General features: G+C 34.9%; 2 protein-coding genes across 2 annotated transcripts; both read right to left on the bottom strand.

The window, feature by feature from the left end:
* Window positions 1-108: 108 nt before the first annotated feature.
* On the bottom strand, window positions 109-7,743 carry LOC107023584 (DAR GTPase 3, chloroplastic). The gene is made up of 9 exons (XM_015224318.2): window positions 7,497-7,743; window positions 4,109-4,252; window positions 3,884-4,000; window positions 2,759-2,902; window positions 2,588-2,674; window positions 1,791-1,906; window positions 1,178-1,359; window positions 827-884; window positions 109-722 (listed from the first exon to the last, which is right to left on the bottom strand). Exons 1-9 carry the CDS (start codon window positions 7,635-7,637, stop codon window positions 599-601), a joined length of 1,113 nt encoding a protein of 370 aa, XP_015079804.1. The 5' UTR covers window positions 7,638-7,743; the 3' UTR covers window positions 109-598.
* A 1,190-nt stretch (window positions 7,744-8,933) lies between these two features.
* LOC107020998 (fatty-acid-binding protein 1) lies at window positions 8,934-14,220 on the bottom strand. The gene is made up of 4 exons (XM_015221560.2): window positions 13,645-14,220; window positions 12,286-12,535; window positions 10,297-10,388; window positions 8,934-9,346 (listed from the first exon to the last, which is right to left on the bottom strand). Exons 1-4 carry the CDS (start codon window positions 14,054-14,056, stop codon window positions 9,207-9,209), a joined length of 894 nt encoding a protein of 297 aa, XP_015077046.1. The 5' UTR covers window positions 14,057-14,220; the 3' UTR covers window positions 8,934-9,206.

The following is a 14,220-nucleotide window of genomic DNA, read 5'->3' as shown; positions in this document are numbered from 1 at the left end:
CTAAAAAAAAGTCGCATGCATGTATTTCACGGTGAACACAGCACATAATGTGACAGTTTGATTACACTAATAACCTTTTACATAATATGGCAGCAAGACTTACTTCCCTTCATTTCACACATGCAAATTTTGAACCGTCGAATAAATCATCTAATTTACTGGAATTTTATACACGGTCTACTCATTGCATTTTTCACAAAAATACTAATGACAGTCTACAGCACCACCTTCATATTTACAGCAGGTAGATAACTAAAGTTGAAATGTTTCAGCAAATTCCAACTGATGGAATTGTAGCCAAACTATAATTTAGTCGTCTGAAGATAACAGTTACAACCGACAATTATAAATCAAACTCATCATTGCTGCCTCACACTAATGGAACTAAAGAACAAATTACACCATATGTTAGCTTCATTGAGTAGGTTCAATGGTGTATATATACCTTTCTAGCTTGCAGGTGAAGATGCCAACAGCTTCTTCCTGGTTTTCTCCGTCTAGGTAATTCTATGTTGATTTAGAGAAGCTTCCAAGAATTTTCCACCAGCTTTAACTGATATACATGAAAGCACTAGAACAAGGTCTGAAACGCACAGGTCTACTTGGGTGGCCGCTCTAGTGCTATCCAACCAAATTTCCCTTTCCGGAAATCTTGCAAAATACGAAATGCTGCTTGATTATTGTCCGCATTAAATAACTGAACAGCCAGCTTCTGAACAAATCTGCAACCAAAACAAACAAAGATCAAAATGGAAATATAGAACAAATCCTTGCAGGGGAACCCATACTTCAGATACACCCTTTGGGTATAATTTGCCATACACACATTTTACCACTGCGCCCATCTGCCTCAATCTTGTAGCGGTCACAAAGAGCTTTATTACCTGGTCAGAGGACACATGTCAGAAAAATATAAGACAGCATGCATACAAGAAGCTTAAAAAATGAACTATTTAGGGACAGCCAATCCCTAATGCAAATAAGTTGTTACACACAAGAGGCTCAAAGTGCAAGCCTAGGTGCAATAAAGAATCTATCAGGATGAGTAATTAGTCTTATCATCTAAATAAGATCCGGTAATGAATTCTGATGCATAGTGTCTTCAGCAACGTGTTACAAAAAGAAATCTACCTACACGAGTGAATAGCATGTGTTATCTGAATGACAGGAAACATACCAACAGTTGGAAGCCCTGAAAGCATCTGTACAAGAATGGCTGCAACATCTGCGGCATCATAAGATCTCTCTCCAATATCATCACATATGGCAAGCTTTATTGCTGCTGTCTGATCACTGATCCTCATAGGAATTATGCCAGGTGAATCCAGTAGCTCTAGATCTTTCCCAAAACGGACCCACCTTTTAATAAAATGAGCCGTAGACAATCAAAAGGAAGAAGAGTCCAAAATCTAACCCAGTCTTTTGAAATTAAATTGATGATAGTCTTCCTTCTTGCATAACAATTACATGGAACTAACTATGCCGAAAATATTCACTCAGTTCAACTTAGCATATCAAAATTTTTGAAATAGATTGCTATATATTAAAAAGGTACTCCTATCAATTTCTATGTAATGCTTGATGCTAAAATGACTGGAAATCCAAGCGGTTCAAAAGGAGTCAGAATGAGATGGTGAAATAGAGAAGAAGGTACAACCCTGTCACTCCCTTGTCACTTAAAAGTAAAGAAGAGATACACGCTTTGGATCAAAATTATGTGGGCCTATTCATGGAATCAAATGTCGAATGAACTTGCTGCAAAAGAAAAGAGTAAGGAGCTACGGACATACTTCAGCTCTCTGGTAACACCTGGTCTTGGGGCTGCAGCACACATCCGGCGCTTCAGCAAACGATTTACCAGAGATGACTTACCAACATTTGGATACCCAACTACACCAGCTCGAACCTGTCAAAATATACAAAATTCTCACTCAGAAAAAACTAACACAGAAGAAGCAAACATGAATATCCTAACTAAGGAAGTAATTCCATAATTTTGTCATTTCATCTACTAGTGAACCAAATAAGAATTTTATATTCTGTTACATAATTTACATATGTTGTTCATCAGCACATTGGTACAAGATTACAGCAGCAGAATAACACTTTTTCCCTGGTGTACACTCATCAAACCCAAATTATCAGACAGTAAGACTTCGATGTTCGCCATTGAACTCCTTGCATTTCTTTTATATCACGGTAGATCCTTCCAATGGTCTATATGTAAAATTGTAAATTCATGAAAATTACAGATTAAATACAAAATCACAATAAGAGTTTTGGCATTAGTCATGAGCCAACTGAATTGGTGGTTTGAATGAATAAAATCATTGGTACTTGAAAATTGAAAAGTGCTCACACAGATCGACCAGTTTAAGTGCTTCTGATGGTCAATATGTAAATGGTGAAGATAACATATACAATTAAAAAATCAGAATTAGATTGCTAACATCAGTCACAGACCAACTGAATTTGATGGATTGAAAGTAAGTAATCAATTTGTCTTGACAATTGCAATGCGCTCACAACAGATCTGCAGTCTAAAGGCATAGATGATATGAGATATTGTCAATCTTAGTAGACTCACTGGGCGAGGAAGTAGTCCTTTTGCTTTACGTTTTATGTTTACAGTACCCGCTAATGCTTTCGCCAACCTTCCAAGCTTCAGTGCTCCCTGAAATTTGTCGAATACATGAATCAACAAAGTATACAACGACTTTTTGTTGGAGCAGAAACAAGTAAATGTTAGTCCAATCACCATTCCAAGCTGGCCGTTGGAGAAAACAACTTTAATCCCTTGATTAGCATAATAAGTTGCCCAAGCATTCCGATCAGCAGTTGATATCATATCCTCTCGATTCAAAACCAAGATCCTCTTTCTGTTGCCAAGCCATGAGTCCATCTGCTTATCAAAGTTGAATTACTAACAAAACAAAATAGATGAAAGTTGAAAGGAGACGAGAAAAGAATATCATATGCAATAGGAATCTGGTGCTGTTATAAAGTACCCTTGATTATGAATTAATATAATCTACAATGCATAAAATAATATTTATTGCCACAAGTTTATTAATGGCTTGGTATACTGAATTGAAGTCAAGAAAAGGAATTATGGACTGCACATGCATACGCTATCCTGATTCAAAAGAGATTCTTGAGTATCTACTTCATAGCACACTCTTTGCATCATTGGAAAATTTTTCCTACATCTCATTTGCTCTTGTTTGGCTATGCCAAAGGGGAACAGGGTCAAAGTGATACCTATGAGTAATCTAGTCTTTATAGCTGCAAACCATCAGAGTGATCAAAGTTTTTGTTAAGTATATTATTAATTTCCAAAGTTCAAAACACAATCCCTGAAGTGATTAAACTGCAATTCAATAGGCACATTCCTAAGCCAGACGAGGAAAACTCTCAGATGGAGTATCAGTTTATACTAATCACAAGTGATGTAGAAAGAATAGGCCAGGCTAAGCGGGAAATAGCTGGCTAGTGTTATAGAGGCAATCCATATGCAGAAACCAAGCAGTCCCATTTCTAATCAGAATTGTCAAGCATAATTCAGATCTCAAATGTGAAATGGTACTCCTAAGCACAAAAGTACTAATCTCAAAAAAAAAAGTACTCCTAAACACATTCTCCAATTAAAATAAAATATAATGATTGAGTTCTCAAGCTGTTTGCAACACTCAACTTTTACACAACAAGTCTTAAGTGGTAAAGATAGTTTAGGATAGCACATGGGCCACATCTACCTAGCTGTTGGGAAAGCAGGCTAGGTTACTAACACATCACTCAATACCCTAGCGAAAATGCAAATATAACAAAATATTCAATAATCTAGCCAAAGAGTAAACAGGCAAAGCATAAACAAGTTTCTAACCTGTGGATGACTTGTGGACATCGGGATTCTTGCATCTCGAACCTCTATGACAACATCCATTAGTTTCAACTGTTCCTTGAGCTCTTTCTCAGTTTTCGCGATATGACCAGGATACCACTATTTAAATAATAGACACATAGTGTAAGGTCAACCATTCAACAGGGGAACACATAAAAATTTTGAAACATACAGAAGGTCAAGGTCAAGTCCACACCCTGAGCATACCTGAACTGGTCGTAAAGTCTTTGTCCAATGGTAAAGATCGGTTTCTAGATCATTCCAGTCATATTCTTCTTGAATGTCTTCAATAGAATTAAAAAGTTTTGAATTCTCACTGCCGGATCCTCCAGCACCTTTCCAACCAACAACCTGAAAAGTTCATTCACAAGAATGTTACTTCGTGTAATGGATAGTCAAAGAGACCCTTCTATGAGAGTTTCCAAAAGTTTCATGAAATCGATTAAATAAAGTTAGACAAAAAGTTCAATAAGAGCAAGAAAAACTTAATCAGCGTTTAGATGACATATAATACCCACTTAAGAGAGCATTTTTATGTGTCTAAGTGTTGCATGTGAGAATGAATTACAAAATACATCACTATTGAATATTGTAGCCTAAAAGAAAAACCAAAACCTGATATAAACCACAATCCATGAATGTTAAGTTTTGCACTAGGGCTGTTCAAAATCGAACAGTAGCCAATAAGCGAAACATAAAATTGGCTTATTGGTATTGGGTTATCGAATAAACGGTTGGTTAACGGATTATAATTTTATAATTAACAGCTTATTGGTGTGGGGCGATGATTCAATTTCCTTATCCGGTAAACTATTAACCAGTGAAGAGTCACCATATTTCAACTTTTATCTTAGATATATTAGCCTCATAATATTTTGCCATAATATATTATATATTGTTAATCCTAAAGCCGTAAAGCCAAAAACTGAAAAACCTACTTACTTTTCTGTTGTATTAACAATTATATTACTACTAATTTATATTTTTTTGCAATATAGAAGAATTTGATAATTTAACTGCATTTAAAATAGTGAAAAGAGTTCTTAAGGTGAGTTCATGGAAAGAAAGGTAGAGGTTAGCCGATGCACCATCCGATAATTGCAAATCCGTTATCGAACCAACCGATATATTATTTTTTTTGGTAATAAACTGTAAATATATTACCTCAACAAACAGAGAAATAACAATCTAAAGAGCACACTATTTCCAACCCCCTTCCAGGAAGGTTATTGGACTGCTAGTGCCTCAGTACGTAACTATACATTGCCTCATTTCTATTCTTCTAGCTGCTGTATTAAAATCCTACAACTATAAGCTCTTTTTGTTCTCTTTTGGCAGCCTATTGTTTCCTGCACCTCTTTTTTTATTTGGTTACTACCTCTACAGCTTGAAGCATCAACTTCTTGAAGTGCTTCCAATTCCTAGCTTTCCATATATTATAAATCACCGCTCCAAAGATTGCAGCTGCCACCTCCTTATGAAACTTTTCCCATTTCCTTCTCTTTAGCCATTGTAAAGTTTGTTGGATGGTTTGACATCGGAATGGAATTCCTGACCATCTGAACAATGCTTGTTGTACTTCTCTAGTCCAGACACACTCAACAAATAAATGTTCTTGTGTTTCCACCTGTTCATCCACACATAGGTTACACTTCTCATCTCCATTTAGCATGTTCAGCTTTTGGAGCCTTTCTTTAGTAAGTAATCTGTTCTGATATGCCAGCCACACTATGAACCTATGTTTAGGCATCATAATAGAATTCCAAACTCGGTCTGCCTCTTGCATTCTCTGACGTCTTCCAATCAATGCATTGTAGCTTTTTGTGACTGAATACTCTCCACTCGCAGTCAATATGTACACTCCATTAGCATACCAGTGTATCATGTCTCTTATATTATTAGTTGGCTACCGAATTTGTAAATTTAAAAACTGATATCCCATAGGCCAAAGCATCAAGCGAAGTTATCCGCCCAATTCACCTGATAAGCAAGCCCAGATCTGAGGCTGTCATATATTTCAATGATGGATTTGTTTTTTTTTGTTTATGTAAACAGAATACTACATTAAATCACACTAGGCGACAAGAACTGATGAAACAATAACCGCTATACTCATTCCTGGTTATTCCTCAGCCAATAATATCAAAACAAGGTACCCATTGAAGACAAGAATCCTAGCTTGAAATAATCGCCACATACCATCTTAAGAGAAATGACTATAATTCCAAAGTCTGAAGTCAGTTTCAAAACAACCACATGGAAACATCATCTTGTGCCCATGAGTTAGAAGAGAAGTCCTAACTGGTCTGTATTAAAAAATAGTATCCTACAAGAAGCATCTTCAACCGCTGTGAACTAATATCAAGAACATAATGCTACTAATACTTGAGCAAATAAAAAAGCTGAGAGATCGAGCTCCTTTAAACTTGCACTGGGCATGGCATCCTAAATACTGATGTCCTGCCTTTACTTGACTTTGTATTTCTTCCCTGACATTCTACCCTTGAACTTGAGTTATCTCATGCTCGTTCACCTTTAAGTCACACTTTATTCAGCAGCTCACACCATCTTTCTCATACCTTCATTATAGGCCAAAACTTGCAGGCTCTGGAACCTACCTTACTGGACTTTGAGGGTTACACAAGTTCTACCAGCAAAGATCTGGTATTATGGGCTTGTCTCAATTACAACTGATAGAGACAATTCTATTAGAATAGGAATAGGTTTATATAATTCTATTGAAATAGGAATAGGTTTATACAATCCTATTAGAATATGAATAGGTTTATATGATCCTATTCCTATTCTAACAAATCCAATTAACACTACATTTGGTTCCTCTTGACTATGTCCTAATTCGATAGATTCTCCAAGAACTATTTTCACATCCAGTTTATCCAATCTCATATCTATAATCAAAAAAAAAATCTCTTGGAAGGGACACTTACAAACTCCCTAAAGCAATACCAGAGAATGCTGTTTCCTTCTCTCAGCAACAACCCTTTCCCATGGTCTCACTCTCAAATTTGAAGTTTGTTGTGTCTCAACACCTCCATCTCTAATACTCCGAAGTTCTTCCTCCATCTAAATATCTTTTTTGGCAACCATTAGGGGATCAAGCAGTTTCTTTTTTCTTTTAACTATACAAAGTTATTATTTATCCTGCTTTTTATGCACTTCTAAAGGTTGTATTTCTAAAAATAAAATTAACATATTTACGTTCTAAAGATACCAAAAAGTTGGGATTTTAGTACTTTTTATGTAGTTGCTAATTAAAAAAGAAGTCTAAAAAATTGATGTTCCAATTACAGAAAATTAGATGTCTTGACGACTCCGTTTGTTCATTTATGGGTTGGATGGAGTAGTATGCAACTATTGGCTAATTTAGGACCTTAAATACAGAAGTATATGAAGTGAAATTTTGTATAATGCATACTTCTCCACTAACTATAAGCAGATATTGCAGCACCTCAGAGAGCTAGTATAAAACAAGTTATTATGCTGCTTCAAAGCAAAAGGGCATATTAAAAGTTCAGCTTTCAAGCTATCGCTGTATCCAGCGTAAATATACCACAGGAAATATTATACAGTTCACCTGAATTGTGGAAGAGAGAGAAGGAGGGTTGGCAGAGGAGATGGCTGCCGGTGGTTGATTGTTCCGGCAACTAAGAGACCGGCCGCCGGCGAGTGTAAGGCCAGCGCTGTTCAGCAACAAACCAGGGAGCTGTGTAGCCATCGGTTGCAGATTATCGCTCCAGATTTACCACTGCACAAGGCATTTGTTTGAACATATACTTGGAGAAGCTTGTTGGTGTACAAAGGATATTTTTTTTGGTATACTTTTAAAATAATATATATATTAGTAATAAATAACGAATTTATATACTATTTTTAAAAAATAAGAAGTATTAGACAAATAATTATCTTTATAACTTTGACTGGGAAGGTTTTTATTTTGTTTCAAACAGTAGAATTTGAAACAAACGTCTATTGTAAGTTGTAATTGACAATAAACGTTTGTTTGTGTGTATGTTATTCATTCAAGGTCCTTCATGTATTCATAAGCCTCCCTCAAATTTGTTTTGCTCTTCCTATATTCTTTAATAATTATTGTTCTCGTTTGGAAAATTTATTATAATTATGCAAAACCCAAAGTAATTGTAATTGAATACAGCTAGGGAATTTTTTAAAACTCAGAGAGATGATGATTGTCATTTGGACCAAGGACATTTATACATGTGTAAAGTCTATTGAGAGAGTCGGTTAAGTCTAAGAAACTGAAGTTGATGCGCTACACTAAACGTCACAACAAGCGATGAGAGGTTACACAACTCTTGCATTTAATCAAAGAATACATCAGAGGTCAGCTTGAATTGGCCTTGCGTGTCTCAGGCCTACACTATATTATAGTGTGTTAATGCACAATTACATAGTATTTGTTTAGGATGTCTCTTTTTCTTCCAAGGCTCCAAGCATTTCTTAATGACAATGCATTGAAAGCCTCCGATTACTCAAACATCACAGACATTTTCATCCTACACAAGATAAGAAATTATCAGGAGAAACCCGACATAAATCCTCCTCTGACACCCCAGCACTCACCTCTGCAATTGCATACTCAAACACAGTTGCTTAAGGCACTCAACATGATTTTGATCAGCAGCCCTTAGGCAACATCCATATTAACATCAACACAAACCCTGTATATGTACCTGCAAACAATAAACGCTCCTGTCTGATTTGTATCCCCAGATGTGACAGAGAAGTTGTTTCCAAAGTAATCCCACAAGTGGGGTCTTGGGAGGAGGGTAGAGTGTACACAAACCTTTACCTTTGACAAGATAAAGAAGTTGTTTCCGAAAGACCATGGCTGAACAAACAGTGAAAAAGAGACGCTAGCAACAAACATAAACAACAACAAGACGATAATAAGAAACCTTAGTAGTAAACACTACTAAGGTTATACAAGTTGTTCTCCAACCTTACCAGTAAACACTCCAAGATGCATTTTCAATGAGGTAAATAAAACAAATTTGGTAACCAAGCCAACATACTTATTTCAATTATGCTATAAAAATTGCAAAGCAAAATATTACAGGAGTAGAGAAAACCACTCATCAGCATATAAAACATAGATTTAAGTTCAGTTTGCAAGAGATTAAATCTCTAGTTCAACTATTTAAAGAGAACCATCCAACCAATAGAACCTAACATGAGTTACGTATAACTTCTGGGGGGGGGGGGCGCCTATCACCACAACTTGATTCCTCGTGTTGATAAAATTCTCTTTATGCTAAAGAAGTAGCTACTTGTGAAGTAGAGAAGCCAAGTTCGACTCGACATCTTCATTGGCTTTGTGATCAAATGACTCATCACCAATATATAGGTCTAGGATTGATCTGCATAAGAGTTTGCTTTGTATGCTTCCCACTTCCTTTCCATCAACTACAAAAGAAAAATAAACAGAACCTAAGCTTCATCTAAGTGATCGATGCAAGAGCAAACTTTAAGCAAACAACTAGTACTTTGATGCTGTTTAATGTAAGTCTTTTTTTTAGCTCATCAGTTTCTTACATAAAATGCATGTAGAACAAATCTCAACTAATACTTTGATGCTGTTTAACTTAAGTCTTTTTTTTTTATATGGAATGTCTTTAACTTATTTATTAGTCACTGTGACAGAGGTGTATCAGTCATTGGTAATGAAAATCATCACAAGTATCTTGGGGAAGCATATTTTCAAGAGCTAACAGCTGATAATAAAAATCATCACTGGTCTCTTGGCGAAGAATATTTTCAACAGCTAACACATAACAATTTCTATTTCTTTTTTTGGTTTTATAGACAGTGAAGATGGTAAAGACCAGAAAATCTATATCTGTATAAAAGAGAATAGGGATGGTTGATTGGTGAAATCTACACAAGCATAATTTCCAGCATGACTTCTGTAATCAAATTCAGGAAAATATTTAGCCACTTCCCACAAAGGAAATGTAAGGGTATAAATGTGCCAACTGACGGTGTAATTAGGATACTTATGGTATTGTTCTTGTATAGAACTCACTTGATGAAATAAGTTCCCTTCATTGTAGCCACTAACATACTGCTTTGAAAGCCAACCTTATTAGGGAAATGACTAAAGAAATTAATGTCTTATGTATCTATTCAATAGCTCTTCAATAATTTGAGCAAGTGATAGCTATAACATTTTATCTTTTCTCAAAACACACACACACATGCACGTCCTGTGGGCGTTTACACTGAGAGATTGAGAGTCTTCACTTCAAAAGATTCATATCAAATCGAAATATGAACATTGTAGAAAAAGTGGAAAAAAGACGGAACTTTGAGCTGTTCATTTCCAAAATACTACCAGCGCAAATAAATCATCTTACTTGTTGTGTGGAGTATGTAGTCATGATCTCTGGAGAGTTCAATGATAGATCCCCGAGGTAATTTAATTTCATCCTTAAACTGGGAAGTGAACCTACAGTTGCAAAAGGCATTTTTGGTTAATAAGAACTAGGGAACTGCGAAGTTAAAAAGATGATAAGATGTCAATCGTTTTATGAGAAAATAATATATAGAAGAAATATATATAATATGTGCATATATATTATATATCCAGAAGTATAAGTTATTTCATAAAGAGAAATGTTTGGTCAGTAATTATATGACTTCCAACAAAGTCATAAGTTGTTACTTTGGACCAAAAAAAATTTTAAACTTAGGATAATAAAAAACTTGTATACCATCATTCTTATGATCTAAATTATTAAGAAAAAAACGAAATTATTGCACAATTTTTCAAACTCTAATGATCATTTCTAAAAAGTCTTACAATGCTTTATTTATAAACATTTAGATTTATACAATAGAGAACAAAAATGAATGCAGAAATAATAATTAACACAATTCTTTTTTGTATCATAATAATTTTAACAATATTCTTGGCCAAAGAGAGGTGTCAATTTTATTCACTCATTATTGTTGTTTTTCCTCTAATTTTCATCATTATCTAAATAAATATTCATATTTTTAATTTTGCATCTATCTTTTATTGTAGTATCTGTTTTACATTTCAGTAACTTTTTCTTCTTTTTCTCTTTTCCTTCCTCTATCCAACTTAATAGTCTTTTTAAAGTATCAAGAAATAATAGTCTTTTTAAAGTATCAAAAACACATCTTCCTTAGTATCTTAATCAGAACTCAGAAGAAACATAAATGGTTCTTTGTACAGTAAAAAAATATCATAAAATAGCCTTATTTCAATATTAGATATATATTCAAATTTTCTAATCTATCAATAGTAGTGTTTGAACCTTGATAAAAATTAGCGTAAGACAAAGTTACAGTAATTAATTTCCGTCTAACGAAGTACAAACAAGATGCTCTTACCTTCCAAACTTAAGAAATTACATAGAAAGAACACAATGCACATACCTTCATTAGGACCTTAATCATAAGAAAATAGATTTAAAAAAATATTAATCAATCAATGCACAATTTTTTAGCTCTTGTCAACACTCCTCTGAGTAAATGATCAACATTTAAGAGTCCTCTTTATTGAGTCTACCTTTACTACAACAACAAACATGGAAACTCTACTTCAAATAAGAAATAAAAAGGATAATCTTGAGTAGGAGTTTCATGAAATAAAAAAATATGATTTTATACGGACATAATAGAGGAATCTTTAAAAAAACATAAATAGTTTTTTGAATTGAATAAATTAAAAAAGAAGTAAAAAGGAACTTAAAAGGGGAAAAGGTGATTTAAAGAAATAAGGAACATATCATTAGGGAAGAAATTAAAATACTAAAAGAAAAAGAAAATGAGAAATATCAAGGAAAAGAAGATAATAGCATTTAATGATAAAATAAATTAAATATACTGATAAAGAAAAAATTAAATGTGACTATCTTTAATATTTAGGAGAACTTTTTGTATTTTAAAATTTGAAAAATGGCCAAAAAAACCCACAAAAAAAGATAAATAGCTTTTAGGCATGCCACATCAACATGTCTAATATTCTCCTTTATAGATAGAGAGAGAGATTGGAAGGAGGCAATAAAAGTTTGAAAGATTGAGAAACAATGAAGTTTCAGTTTCCAAAAAATATCTTTTGGGTTAACCTGTCCGCAGCTCAATAACTCTACTCAAGAAAAGATGTGACGTATGTAGCTGAGTGATAATTGATCACAGTTGGGCAAAAGAGTCCAGTAATAATGTTAAAGACTATGATATCGAAAACATAATAATTTAGACTGCAAGCAAATGGAGTGCTTCATCCAGCTTTGGCAGGCTTGTTCCCCTGTTGTGATATGGTAATTAATCAAGAAAAGGTTGAATAAGATATGAATAATATGAGGCTAAGGAATTACCTTTGAAGCAATTCCTTATTATCACATCCCCCAAACTTATGTAATCTGCTGCCAACAGATTCTTCGAAAGCACTGCGCACAGAATTAATGCTTAGCCTGCCATAGACTATTTGAAGCCTGATAGTCATGCGTATATTGTTTTCCATGAGATGATTTCTCAACTCTTCCTTTTGCTGCAGTTCAGAAACAGAGCGCCGTCCATGCTTCTCAGCCAGATACCTCTTTACATCAACATCATCAGCATACACACCTAGAGAATGCCATATTGATATCACATTAGATAAAGGCCATATTCAAAGTAAACATCACTTGTATGAGTTTTACTTTGAAATGGAGACACTCAAACTTCCAAAAGGAGACAAAGAGTGCTATAATGCATATCCCCCCATCATATAAAGGAAGGTCCACTAGAGACGGCAATGAGATTCTCAAATATGATACCACCACAGGTTTAATTTTTATGAACTGACCAGGGACGGAACTACGTTGCAGAAAGGGGATTCAATTGACTTCCCCTCGTTAAAAAATTTACATTGAGCAAATAGAGCAAAAATGAATTGTATATTAGTATTATTTCACTATTGAAACCCCTTGATACTATTGCATCCCCTCGATAGAAGGCAAAATTCTAGTAAAGTGGCAAAGGGGTTACACAACTACTTTAAGACCTATGTTCAATCTCTTGTATGAGAATCCTATTATTTTTTTGAATCCCTTGTATAACTTCCTGGCTCCACCACTGGCACTGACGGTGCAAAAAACTGTATTTGTTGCTACAAAAAATTAATCCAAGTAACATGTATAGTAAGCATGAATCGATAAGCCTATACAAGCTGTTAACAATTGATAAGCCCACACGATCTCACATGAACAGCTATAAATGGTAGAGCATGAATTGAGTTGTGACAACTGACAGGGAGAGTAGTGTGTACTACCCCCTAGCTTGGAAAGTAGAGAGATTGTTTTCCATATGCCCTTAGATCAAGAAAAAACATAACAAAGAAGCTCGGGAAAAGAATAACAGAAGTGAAGAAGCCGATAAAATACATTCTCAAAATAAAAAAGGTATAAATTCTATAGCAAAAAAATGTAATGCTACAATTACTATTTTTTAGTATGGAAGGATAAGTGAGACAACACACAGTTACCTATAGCCTTCTACCCTTATCTGTGTCCTCCATAACTTCCTATTGCCATAGAATTGGAATTCATTTTATATATTTGAGCATCTGTGCTCCACACAAGGATCACAAAAATTAAGAACCTCAGCTACAGCATAACAACATTTGCAGAAGAGACACAAACATAAATTGATAAAGAGCAAAATCAATTAAGTAAATTGCAGTGACAATGTAGTACCATAAGCATAGACATCAATGTTTTTCAATCCAAAAACCGCCTTTTTACGCAGCCCAATTCCAAGGAGTCGCTGAGTATCTTTCAGAATTGAGGGGAATGCTATTCCGGTCCTCGATTCAGTGACCGGAGCTGAGTTATCTGCTAGAGAAACAGAACCCCACAAAGGGGATGAATAATTTTTGTTAGGTGAGAAATTGGAAAGTAGAAAATTCATAGCATTTTCCAGAAACGGATTTTTGGGGCTTTGAGTTATGGCAATGATCGCTCCGGCGGCAGCGAGGGCTGAACCGCCGGACGCGACGGCGACGGCGACAGCGACGGTGGAGAAGGAGCGAGATGGAGCATCTGAAGTGGCGGAAGACGGAGTCTTGTGGGGCTGAGGAAACAAGAATGGAAAACGCAGAGAAGCCATTGTTTACTTTTTATTTACTATGGTTTGAGCGTATTTTTTTTTAATACTAGGACTACTTTATAGTTTCAACAAAATAAGGACATAGTAATTCTTTTCTTCCTAATGTGTTCTTTCTTCTTCTTTTTTGTTTTCACTTTTAGTGGTGTGGAAGGCAAGAATTTCAT

Source organism: Solanum pennellii, chromosome 6, assembly GCF_001406875.1.
Source record: "Solanum pennellii chromosome 6, SPENNV200".
NCBI lineage: Eukaryota > Viridiplantae > Streptophyta > Magnoliopsida > Solanales > Solanaceae > Solanum > Solanum pennellii.
The sequence above is the reverse complement of the archived record's forward strand: the minus strand, read 5'-3'. Positions and strand labels throughout refer to the sequence as shown.